Genomic DNA, 14,299 nt, shown 5'->3' with positions numbered 1-14,299 from the left:
CAATTTGACTGTTAACACTCTAGAGCTCACAGTTTGGGCACTGTCTTAATGAAACTTGGTCAGAATGTTACTCTCAATAAAATCTTGGATGAGTTCGATATTGGGTCAGCTGGGGTTAAAAACTAGGTCACCCGGTCAAATTAAAGGAAAAGCTTGTTAACACTATATAAGTAACATTTATAACTGCATCTTCAGGAAACTTGGTCAGAATGTTAATATTGATAATCTCTAGGTCAAGTTCGAATCTGGGTTAAGTGTGGTCAAAAATTAGGTCACCTGGTCAAATTGAAGGAAAAGCTTGATAATACTTTTGGGCCCCAATTTCTCAAAACTTCTTAAGCTTAACAGACTTAAGTAGCTTTTAATATTTCAATTACTCAAAATACATACTTGAATGGAATTTTGATAAATGAAAAATGGTTTAATTTAACCAACATATAGATAATTCCTATCTAAAGTATAAACACTCTTTAAGAAGTAAATATTATCCGAATTATTAAAAACCAAAAATAGTGAGTTTACCTTAATCCGGTTAAACGGCACTTAAGAAGTTTCGAGAAATTGAGGCCTGAGGTCTCGTTTACGACTTTATCTTCCTGAAAGTTGGTCAGAATGTTTATATTGATTAGCTCTAGGCCAAGTTCGATCTTGGTCATGTGCGGTCAAAAACTAGGTCATTAGGTCAAATCATAGGAAAAGCTTGTTACCACTCTAGAAGTCACATTTATGACTATATGTTCATTATACTTTGTCAGAATGTTTATATTGATTAGCTTTAGGCCAACTTTGGCCAACTTTGGGTCATGTGCAGTCAAAAACTAGGTCACCAGGTCAAGTAATAGGAGAAGCATGTTAACACTCTTGAGGCCACATTTATGACAATATGTTCATGGAAATTGATCAGATTGTTATTCTTGATGATCTGTATTGGATTAGATGAGCGATACAGGGCCGTCTTTTCTCTGTTATAGATGTATAATTCAGTTTAAAGACTCATACTTTAAATAATTAAATATGTTCATACTTTCTGCGTACATCGTTATATTCAATGATGGAATGGTGCTAACAACATCAACTACAGGGAATTTATATTCATTTCAAACTGCTGAGGTGGTCAAACCATTTTTCCAGGTTAATTGCAGAACCTTAAAAATCTAAAATATACACAATGCTGTTTTACATATTAAAATAGTTTAGTACAGGTTAATTGTCAGATAACTGTAATAATTAGTCTTAAGCAATCTGTTTCGTTTACCTTCTTGTGTTTAAAGTAGGAATCATTTATTTGTACTGTAAATGCTTGAATGATATAGGTAAATTAATATACTTGTGTTTGTTATTATGAGTTTTTTCAAACATTAAAATATTAAATTTGCTTTGCATTGCCTTAACCTTACTTGTTATGCACCTTAATAATCTAATTGGTGTAGTCAAAGTCATAGTATGTCATATAAAATGATTTTTTGCCTTTGACACTTGTTTACCTAAGAAAAAATGTACTGCATTAGCAGTTTCTGCAGTTGATAATATAACTAGAGTCCATCTAAGGCAGTGCCTTATTTCATATTATGGGATAATATGGGGTAGCCAGTCATCAAACATTTACATATCTGCCTCTTATACATTCACCACTAGAAACGATACTAAAATAATATGGGATAATATGGGGTAGTCAGTCATCAAACATTTACATATCTGCCTAGTACTATACATTCAACACTAGAAACGATACTAATATAATATGGAATAATATGGGATAGCCAGTCATCCAACATTAACATATCTGCCTTCTATACATTCAACACTAGAAACGATACTAAAATAATATGGGATAATATGGGATAGCCAGTCATCCAACATTAACATATCTGCCTTTTATACATTCAACACTTAGAAACGATACTAAAATAATATGGAATAATATGGGATAGCCAGTCATCCAACATTAACATATCTGCCTTCTATACATTCAACACTTAGAAACGATACTAAAATAATATGGGATAATATGGGGTAGCCAGTCATCCAACATTAACATATCTGCCTTCTATACATTCAAGTCTTAGAAACGATACAATAGTAATATGGGATAATATATGGTGGCCAGTCATCCAACATTTACATATCTGCCTACTATACATTCAACACCTAGAAACGATACAATAATAATATGGGATAATATGGGGTAGCCAGTCATCAAACATTTACATATCTGCCAACTATACATTCAACACTTAGACACGATACAATACTAATATGGGATAATATGGGGTAGCCAGTCACCCAACATTAACATATCTGTCATCTATACATTCAACACAAGAAACGATGCAATAATAATGTGGAATAATATGGGGTAGCCAGTCATCCAACATTAACATATCTGCCTTCTATACATTCAACACAAGAAACGATACAATAATAATGTTTAATAATATGGGGTAGCCAGTCATCCAACATTAACATATTTGCCTTCTATACATTCAACACAAGAAACGATACAATGATAATGTGGAATGATATGGGATAGCCAGTCATCCAACATTAACATGTCTGCCTTCTATACATTCAACACTTAGAAACGATACTAAAATAATATGGGATAATATGGGGTAGCCAGTCATCCAACATTATCATATCTGCCTTCTATACATTCAAGTCTTAGAAACGATACAATAGTAATATGGGATAATATATGGTGGCCAGTCATCCAACATTTACATATCTGCCTTCTATACATTCAACGCTTAGAAACAATACTAAAATAATATGGGATAATATGCCGTTGCCAGTCATCCAGCATTAACATATCTGCCTTCTATACATTCAACACAAGAAACGATACAATAATAATGTGGAATAATATGGGGTAGCCAGTCATCCAACATTAACATATCTGCCTTCTATACATTCAACACAAGGAACGATACAATAATAATGTGGAATAATATGGAGTAGCCAGTCATCCAACATTAACAAATCTGCCTTCTATACATTCAACACTTAGAATCAATACTAAAATAATATGGGATAATATGGGGTAGCCTGTCATCAAACATTTACAAATCTGCCTTCTATACATTCAACGCTTAGAAACAATACTAAAATAATATGGGATAATATGGGGTAGCCAGTCATCCAACATTAACAAATCTGCCTTCTATACATTCAACACAAGAAAAGATACAATAATAATGTGGAATAATATGGGGTAGCCAGTCATCCAACATTAACAAATCTGCCTTCTATACATTCAACACTTAGAAACAATACTAAAATAATATGGGATAATATAGGGTAGCCAGTCATCCAACATTAACAAATCTGTCTTCTATACATTGAACGCTTAGAAACAATACTAAAATAATATGGGATAATATAGGGTAGCCAGTCATCCAACATTAACAAATCTGCCTTCTATACATTAAACGCTTAGAAACAATGCTAAAATAATATAGGATAATATGGGGTAGCCAGTCATCCAACATTAACATATCTGCCTTCTATACATTCAACACTTAGAAACAATACTAAAATAATATGGGGTAATATAGGGGTAGCCAGTCATCCAACATTTACAAGTTGTCCACATAATACCATAAGAAATAACTACATAATACAAACATCACAAGAGCATTCCGACAATATCTTCAATGTTAATTCAAATGCCTCTGAATCCACCTGTACATCATTTTCTGCTTTGATTAAGCGGCCTAGGAGCTACCTGAAATGTACGAACAAACATAGAAATGGCACAACATTGGTTGATGCAAATAAAAACATGTTTAATGGATTACTATGTTTTACTCTTTGGACTTTAATGATCAAGACAAATGTAGGTTTATGATTTTTATACAGTTTAAACAATATTAGCCTTTATAAATATCTTTTTTTATTAATAGCTACGTGGTGACAATTTCCAAAAATAAAAAAGCGCCAGAGTATCGCTTATAATTATATTTTATCTGTAAACAAATTATATGGTATTTGTAGTTCTGACCATTACAGCCAAAATATTTAAACATAAGAATGCATTTAAAGCTGCTCTCTCACAGATTGACAACGTTTTGACATTTTTTTTTATTTTTTATTTGTCTTTGAACGAGCCATTTTTTGCAAAAATGCATGGGTACTAGTGCTATAAGACTGGTGACAAAAGTCAGATCGCAGGTTTTTATACTTAGGTTCAATAATTGAATTATGCATTTTTCCTAAAGCGTTAGTAACGATTTTAGCCATAACACATTGGGTTTCGAACTGCGATCTAATCGTTTTTCAACAGTCTTATATCACTGGTTATCAGATGTTTACGCAAGAATTGGCTCTTTTAAAAAACAAAAACAAAAAAAAAAACAGTTCAACTGTGTGAGTTGAGCTTTGAATTGAAGAAGAATCTACCTATGTTTCGCTTACCAAATACATTTCAATCGACATATTTGTTTCATATAATTTACCGGTTTCATTGTATATCCTTTTCTAGCACACCGGATAGGCATTTCCGGTGAATTCAGCCGTGCTGGAAAACTCCATCTGGCACCACCCCCCATGCCAGATGAGTCACGCGCTGTGACGTAATAATTTTAATTTATTTTATAATACACTTTATGTAATCATAATTATGAGATTTAAATGGATGAGTTTCATTAACATTAACTTATACCTAAACAAAAATCGCCTTTAAAAAAACATAAAAAATAACCCTTAAAAGACGTGATGTCGAAGACACTTATTGACGTATGCAGTGAATACAAATTACAGCGCGTCATGACGTCAGTAAACATCATTGCACGCGCTTTTTTGGTGATATGTACAAAAATGCGCTTTTTTACGTACTTTCTTCACCAAAAAATATAATATTTGTATGCTGAAAAAATATCTATCATGTGTGTCCGTTCCGGATACAAAAATCCGACCCTCGGGCACGCTACATAACCGGTAACTCGGCAAGCCTCGTTACCTGGCAACGCAGGTGCCTTCGGGTCGGATTTTCTATCCGGAACGGGAACACATGCCATATATTATTAATCTACGATATTTCTTATAGAACTGAAAATCTGGCGTCAATTAAATGGTAAATGTTTCAATGTTGCCATATAGTTATATGCTGTTCCCGTGTGCCTGAACCTTAACAAGCCATGAGCACATGGGCATGGTCTTGGCTACCATGGCAACTGGAATTGTTTCTGTTGTATGATTTAAACATTCATTGAAAATTCAGTCCTTTAAATAGGAATACGAATGCTTAAAACGCCTCCAATAAGTCCAAGAAAAGTTGCAGTAACTTCAGGTCAAACCATCTGCGCATGCATGCCCGTAACACAATTTGTCCAGTTAAGCACAAATTGTGCCAGGGTAACAGTGGGTACATTCAGTGCCACACGTGTCACAATAAAAATAATCATCTCGGCAACGTGTACACTCGCCGGAACCTGAACACGTGATGCAATTAATACGGCACGAGCCTGAAATGTGGGAAAAGAGCATTTCTGTTTGCATAGGCTGAGAAGAATACGTGAGTTCAATGTCGCACTATTCCCATTTATTTCACTTAGTTCACAAAGTACTTTCCTTTTTTCAAGCTTATCTTTTTTTCTCATTCATTTGAATCATGCTTCATTTTTATTTATTGATATTTATTAATTTTCATTTCCTTATATACAGAATTAAATGTAAATCAACATTTACCCACATTTGAATAAAGATGAAATAAAACAATCCAAATAAAATACAGCATGACTACGTCTTTATCGAATTAAATGAATACTTCAACGTTGTAGGAACAACAAGTCATTGAGAAGAAACTCAATTACAGATCGTTTTCGTGATTCTATATTCACAAAAATATTCTTCCCTGATTTTAATATCTATGCAAAATCTTGCAGCAATAGCGGATACTCGCGCACTTGTTCATATAAAATGATCTATATGTATTGTAATGACCTTAAGAAATTATAACGCAATATGACGATTGCATTAGAACAGATCTGGAGAATACACGGATGATAATCGCGGAAAGGCCGAGCATGCTGAACACCACTGTTGATATTAAACTTGACGTTGACACTATTTAACACTAGTGCATTTTTAGTGCTTATATTGTGGATATAGCGATTCAAGGAAAGAAAAATGAACGGGGAGTACATGTCTATGAAATTACATTCATAACTCAATCTGTGATGCAGCGCTCTTTCAACTAGTTTCGCATACATCAATAGCCAACTCCTTATGGTGTTAACCTTTTAAATATCCAGTATTGCTACATGGACGATATCGTTGATGAGAACCTGTTTGCATTCGTACAGACAATCTTTATCTAGTAATATAAGTTCGGTTTTTATCTACTTGGTTTTTGAAACATTGACATAAAAGAGCGTAGTCCTGAAAAGCATAAATATAATCCTGAGATCATAATCGTGACAATAATGTGGTACATACAAATACTTACGAAATATATATAAAAATGTGGTCTTGAACCGCTATTATTTAATAACGGGCTATGGCCTTAAACTTTGAGCACTTCACATATGAACTGGGGCCTTTAACCAGCAGTATTTCACCAATAGGGAAACCTTGGCCTTAAACCGTCGGCATTGTAGGAGATCGTGTGGTCGGAATCACCAGTTTAATACGTTATTATATGGTCACTTGTCAGTAGATCGCTAAATTCTACGGTTGAATATAATGCACTGTTATGTGTTGGCACTTGTCGGAGGTAAGTAGTTAAAACCGCCGGCTTGAACAGTCAGCTCTAGAGTAAGGAATGAGGAGCGTAGGTGAAAGGACCTGCAACCTTAAACAGTCAGGTGAAACATGGCGCATAGAATGACAATTAGGGGTTTGTCATTAAGGGTGAGGTGGGTTGGCGAATGTATTTTAAAATGCTTCTGACTTCTAGTGACCCATAGTGCAAATATGGGAAACCTGTTGTTTTGGTGGGCCACCCCGGGTCCATACCTTCATTTGACATTTTTTCGAGAGGGAAGAAAGTTTCAATGTGAAAATTAAATTCCGTATCATCAATAATTTGTTTAAAATGATACTCAAAATTAGTATTTATTTGTATTTTGATGTTTGTTTAGACTGCATATTGTTTCCTTTTAATATTGCATCGCAACATCTGAACCACATGGACAGTCTTCACATTTCCACTGTCACAGTGGTATACATAAAGTGTTGTTTTAATTCACTGTGATACATATAATACCTGGGTGAAACTTATATATATTCAGATTTCTCGAAAGAAAATACTATATTCGCTTTGTCTCTAATGATGTGTTAATTATTAGATATCAAACTGAAACAAACATAACTCATAAACGACTTTTGTCCGGAATGACCACGTAGCGGACGTAAGCCCGATATTTGGATGCCATAGATATACAATATATTGCCTGCCTGAAGTCTTTCAACACACCGATTGTTTCGCAAATCGCCAAATATATTAGATCTAGAGTCACGAACGCAAGAACGGACAGTTTCATAACGGCAATGTCGCTTTAAGACCGTCCACTACGACTAGGCTAGACTTTAACTGTAAGTATACCAATTTGCGTCGTCTTATGCAGGATAGCGTGCCTATTCGACCAAGGAACCATATATAGGATGAGTCTTGTTATTCCGTCGTCTGGCTGTTATTTGCTGTGGTAAGGACATCTTTTGCAATGGGTCGTGGGGGCAGGAACACAATCAATTTGTTTCAAAATTATTAATGCACATGAAATTGAAAAGAAATTGATCTTGTTTATACCAAACATTATTTTATTTCTGATAAAATAGAAAATAAAGTTAATAAAATCTAAAGAAGTGCACACTTTCTTTTGCACTAAGTATATATATAAGGCAATATAAATATTTGACATGGAATTTACGTAAGCGAGCATTAAAGTTATAAATCAGTTATTACTCAACGATTTAACCAATTTATCCCTCCAATTTCTGTGATAGTTATGAGCCTTTGATACATAAAGTCGATTTTGTTTAGATTTTTATAGTAGACTCACACACAAGACCGGGTTTTGGGGGACTTTATGAACGGGATTTTCCTGGCTGGTTTATATTACAACATTTATGTTTTTTCTTATTTTTTTTAAAAAGGGTCAACTAAGAAACACCCTTATACGTTGTCGTGTTGGAGATCTAGTGCTATGCTTAAGAGTGTTTGTATTGTCTCCCTTGGACTCAAAGAAATGTTTCAAACTCAAATAAAATAGTTTTATCTTAAAACCGGGATTTAGCCAGTTAGTAAGTATTGTTTTAGTAATCACATAAAAAAGAGATATACATCATTATTCAAAAAAACAAACAATAGCTTTTAAATGTACGAAGCATTGCCTTTAGCACATCATACCAAAATCGACTTTTCACATAAATAAAAATGTAGATATCGGCCGTCGGTGCTGATCCACCCTAGGTTATAACTCATTCCAAGGACATATCCGCTGCCATCCGGCTGGTTCACACCAAAACTCTCCCATTCCTCCCCTGACTCCCATTTCCAAAGCCCATCCATATCTCTCTCGTTGGCTCCGATCCAGATTGTACCGCTTGTTCCATTAATATATGCGTTGATGAAGTCGTCTTCCTCCTTACTCGTTATCGAAACAAGCGAAGCGTTGACCCGCTCGCATGCACTCTTTGCATCGTCCCATTGTTTGCTGATGCTGAACAGCTGATAACACGAAACTTTAAACGTGGTCCAACCCGCCTCACACTATAATAAACGAGAAAATAAATATATCGATGTATGAATTATCGAAACATACTTTTTGTTACAAGTATAGCTTATAGTTCGTGTTTTACACATAGCAATAGTTTAGTTGAAGCCTAAAGGGCGAGGTAGCGGGAATAAGTAAGTTTAATTAGTACCACATGGACTATAAACAATTTATTATTTTTCGTTGGATCTCACGTAACTCTATCCTTTAGTTAAACGTCACGTTCTAATAATGAAATTGACTAAGTATACTAATACACGAAAACGAGTGCACACAGCTTTTTGGGAGGATTAGCTGAATGACAATCGACAGACTTTACTTTTTTATTATAACTTGTATTTTGTGTGTTCCCTCGGTAATATCTAAGCTTAGTTCACTTCAGAAGCAGTATTTGTAAAATGGCATTGAAAAGATAAGCTTGCATTCTTTTTAAGTAATTGAAACATCTTAATCGGTCTATGAAAATACAGAGTATCGACAATAGCACAGTTTCGAGAACATGGCGGTAGTTTGTCATATTGCCAGGCGTGAGATCAAGCCCATGGCTGTTGTACTAACTTAAGTTGTTTTCTGATTGTATTTCAAATAAATCTGGCATTTCGTTTCATATTCAGAGGGCGTCCGCAGATGTTCAAATTGGATTGAATAAGGATACTCACGTATTTTGGTCAATTTTAAAATATTAGCCTTAAATTGTACCTAAATACAATTCAGGATAATTTGGATATTGACAAATCTAGAAAATATTATTTAAGTGGTAACGTTTTCTTACATTAAAAAAACAGCACAAAGTACTTCGCTTTGTAGCACGCACATTTCTAACGCTAGTTATTCATAACGTCAAGTGACAAGTTGTTACACTATCAAAAAATTATTAAATAGCTATTAATTATGAGTCCTCAAACACAGCATTTGCCTCGTCCAATGATACAAAGACCTCCTCTATAACAGTGCTAATAGCTATAACAGTAAGCGGCCCAGTCAGAAAAGTGATATAAAGCGTGAAACCGAATAAATCCACTTTCATGTCTCAATAAATAAATAAACATAAACATGAACAAATAATTAAGCAATCGGAAACCTTGAAGGACGAAAAGTGAATCACTCCACAAGAAAACACATTTGCCCAAACTCTTGTTTAGGCAGGTCGACCACCAGCAATATTCCCAATCTAGGAGGTTGGAACAGTCTACAAATAATAAACGCGTTTTCAACCCTTACTTTAGACCAGCAAGCACAGGCGTCTGATGTCATATCTGATCTGATGAGACCATCTTCAAGCACTGACGTCTGATATCAATATATTGAGCAACTGTGTTGGTAGATGTATCTCCAGTAATAAATCCAAGTGTCAATTACTGGGCCTCTTGCCAATACGACTACCATCGGACAAATAACAGGGCCAATATCAAATCACTTATTTATTAATAAGGAATGGGCGTTATTTCGGGATGACAACGTCATTGATGATTATACATTTCATTGTTGGTTATTTGGAAAAAATGCAGTCGATAAACGGCCGTTCAAATATCGGAAAATTTGTTATAACCCTTTAAGGTTTGATTCCATGCAGATATTATTGCCGAGTTATGTTTTCATTAGTGAAATAAACTCTTAAGACACATGTAAGCTCATCTTTTCCGTTTGCATTTACTTAATTGTATGTTAGACCTTTCCGTCAGAGGATGGAATTCATAATTTCAAAGCATGAAATACTACTACTACTTCTACTACTACTACTACTACTACTACTACTACTACTACTACCACTACCACTACCACTACCACTACCACTTCTACTACTACTACTACTACTACTACTACTACTACTACTACTACTACTACTACTACTACTACTACTACTACTACTACTACTACTACTACTACTACTACTACTGCTGCTGCTGCTGCTGCTGCTGCGGCTGCTACTACTACTACTACTACTACTACTACTACTACTACTACTACTACTACAACTACTACTACTACTACTACTACTACTACTACTTCTACTACTACTATTCTTACTACTACTTCTACTGCCACTACCACCGCTACCGCCACCGCCAACACCACCACTTCTACTACTACTACTACTACTACCACTACTACTACAACCACTTCTACTACTACTACTACTACTACTACTACTACTACTACTACTACTACTACTACTACTACTACTACTACTACTACTACTACTACTACTACTACTACTACTACTACTACTACTACTACTACTACTACTACTACTACTACTACTACTACTACTACTACTACTACTACTACTACCACTTCTACTACTACTACTACTACTACTACTACTACTACTACTACTACTACTACTACTACTACTACTACTACTACTTCTACTACTACTATTCTTACTACTATTTCTACTGCCACTACCACCGCTACCGCCACCGCCAACACCACCACTTCTACTACTACTACTACTACTACTACCACTACTACTACTACCACTTCTACTACTACTACCACCACCACCCGCAAAACCACCAACACCACCTTCTCCTACCTTCTCCAACCTACTAACACAACATAACAAGACACCATTCTCAAACATCAAACCAACGAAGGTGAAAGCATACGGTAATATAACTTTCTTTATAACTGTCTGTACAACCGCTGTTTAATAAATAAAGTGTAAACGATATGTAATATATGATAGTTTCAGAACATCCAGATTTGCACTCGAAAACGAACAAGCTACAGACTAATTGCTAGATTAACTATTTTATTCATTTGGCATGTAACGCTATAAAACGATGTGCATATATTGATGACTTACACTCTTTTTATTTTATTGTTCACCACTACCATACTCTTTACTTTACCAATGTTCATGAAGTGTTAACGTTTATGTTTCTATTGAAATGCATCAAAAGGAGGAATGGAAACATTACCATACCTTGCGCACGAAGACCTTCCATTGGTTGTCGGCCAGCCATTGCACTGCTCCCGTGCTGTTGCGTGACATCATTTCACAATCGGCTGTAGCCCCGTTGTATCGAGCCGCGTAACAGACTGTGCTTGACGTGTGCTGATAGCCAGCACACAGCGTCAGGCATCCGATGACCGATGATACAGTGGTTAACTTCAAAGAATTCCCCGCCGTTGCCGAACTGCCCTTGTAGCTCTTGTAGCCATTGGTGGAAATTGTTCCCATTGCATATGCAATGAGCGGTAGCAAGGAAAGGCAAATGATGGTAAGATTCATTTTGAATACAGATAAATGTCCGCGAAAATATAATAGACGCCTGAACAATTTCTGAACAATTTCCGAACAATTTTGTTGGACTGCGTTCTCTGAAATGAGAGCGATACCCGGCCTCGTCAATATACGGAATGTTGTAGCCTTGACGACCGCTTACGTAGACTGGTTTACAAATGTGTTTGTTAATGCATTCAAACTATTGGATATTCGTATGATTTGTAACATGAATCAATGAATAAAATATGAAGTACATTTGTTGTTAAATCCTTTGTTATTCAAATTGAAAATTGAAATTGAAACGCCTACTATCTGCTGTCTCTCACGTAACTCTAGTTTTACAAAACTGTTGTTACATATTTTATGTTCTGTCGTTTTTTATTCCTCATATCGAATTCAACATACATATGGTTCGTCCAATGCTTCCTCTGAGTTTTATTTAATATTAAGTTTACTTTTTACAACGTGTTTCACATATCCCTTTCTCTGAGCTGTCTTAAGGATTTATCTATTGAATAACATAATACCTTTATTGTCGTCTGCGAAGCATGGCATATACAAATGATTTTTTGTCCGGCGTCGTCTTCCGCGTCATCGTCGTCATCACACATTCGTTTCCGATCAATTACTTTAAGTTAGTCTGTCAATTGGCCAGTAGATGACCCCTTTTATTTTTGAGTTCAATAGGTCAATAGTCGTGGTGACATTCGATGTAATTGTAATTGGCCATCCTGACATGCGACATATCGATTCGCAGAATTTTAGTTTTTCTCAAGACCCAAAACAAATGTATGAGACACCGGAGGGTAGGTACATATTCCTTGAATATAGACTATGATGTTGGGTGAATGAACAGACAGTTAACTTACATTAGGAAATAGCTGTCCCCTTATCTCATCAATTAAAGACAATAGAATACACAAATTTCTAGATAACGTGAGCATCTGCAACATTCGGCACTGACTAAGATCGAAGTATGTGGCAAAAGGGATTCCCCTGATGGTAACGACTAAGATCGAAGCACGTGGCAAAAGGGAGTCCCCTGATGGTAACGACTGAGATCGAAGCACGTGACAAAAGGGTGTCCCCTGATGGTAACGACTGAGATCGAAGCACGTGGCAAAAGGGAGTCCCCTGATGGTAACGACTGAGATCGAAGCACGTGACAAAAGGGGGTCCCCTGATGGTAACGACTGTGATCGAAGCACGTGGCAAAAGGGAGTCCCCTGATGGTAACGACTGAGATCGAAGCACGTGGCAAAAGGGAGTCCCCTGGTGGTAACAACTGAGATCGAAGCACGTGGCAAAAGGGAGTCCCCTGATGGTAACGACTGAGATCGAAGCACGTGGCAAAAGGGAGTCTCCTAATGGTAAAGACTGAGATCGAAGCACGTGACAAAAGGGGGTCCCCTGATGGTAAAGACTGAGATCGAAGCACGTGGCAAAAGAGGGTCCCCTGATGGTAACAACTGAGATCGAAGCACGTAGATATTCACAACTGAGAAATCGGATTGACAAAAATTACACAACTTAAAACGGTTTTCTATCATGGCAATTTTACAATGAAGATTTGTTATTCGATAAACGATTTGACGTACTCAATATGAATTATAAGACGCCAATAATTTTACATCGTGGTTCACATCTTCTGATGAAGGGAATCTATTCGTATGTTTAGAATAGCCTGTCATTTACAAGTAAACGCATTCATATATAAATGACTAACTAGATTGGAACACAAAGTCGTTGATCTACCACTAATTCAATGATCGTAGTTTATATGTAGCAAAACAGCATGATAGCAAACCTAAATCGAAATTACATGACGTGATAGATATCAGCAGAGTTAAAACGAGTTTAACATAAAAACAGTAATGTTGAGTGTTTGTAGACAAATTTCAGTGTCTCATTATTACTCGGAAAATGCTTCATTTGTATATGATTTGAACTATAAAACCAGTGTGAAACGAATCGAATGGTCATTAATGATACCAGTTTACGACAATTATTGTTGGTATTTAAAAAAATATATTTCTGTAGAAAGAATACGGAACATTCCTTTTCAATCCAACCTGTTAGCTGGATTTAAAGAGGATTACCAAAAATGTGTTGGCAATTATTTTTCCTTTCCTTCTATTCAAACGAAATGGTGTAGTTTGTACTGAAACTGTTTAATTTTAAAAGCAATGTATGAAGACTTTTGCCGGGACTGGATTGTGCGTTTACACTTTAATTGAAGATACAGTAGAAATGTGCTACACCATGATGCATGTCTTTGACGTGATCTTATTTGTAAGAGTTATTTAGGACTGGGTGATGAAAAAAGTATTTGACAATGCTAAATTATTGA

At 35.7% G+C, this 14,299-nt stretch overlaps 1 protein-coding gene across 1 annotated transcript; it reads right to left on the bottom strand.

Annotated features, from left to right (window-relative positions):
• Positions 1-8,341: 8,341 nt before the first annotated feature.
• On the bottom strand, positions 8,342-12,030 carry LOC128205936 (brevican core protein-like). The gene is made up of 2 exons (XM_052908001.1): positions 11,647-12,030; positions 8,342-8,710 (listed from the first exon to the last, which is right to left on the bottom strand). The coding sequence occupies exons 1-2, from the start codon at positions 11,953-11,955 to the stop codon at positions 8,342-8,344; spliced, it is 678 nt and encodes a 225-aa protein (XP_052763961.1). The 5' UTR covers positions 11,956-12,030.
• Positions 12,031-14,299: the final 2,269 nt, after the last annotated feature.

This window comes from Mya arenaria, chromosome 10 (assembly GCF_026914265.1).
Source record: "Mya arenaria isolate MELC-2E11 chromosome 10, ASM2691426v1".
NCBI classification, from domain to species: Eukaryota; Metazoa; Mollusca; class Bivalvia; order Myida; family Myidae; genus Mya; species Mya arenaria.
This window is presented reverse-complemented; position numbering and strand designations above follow the sequence as displayed.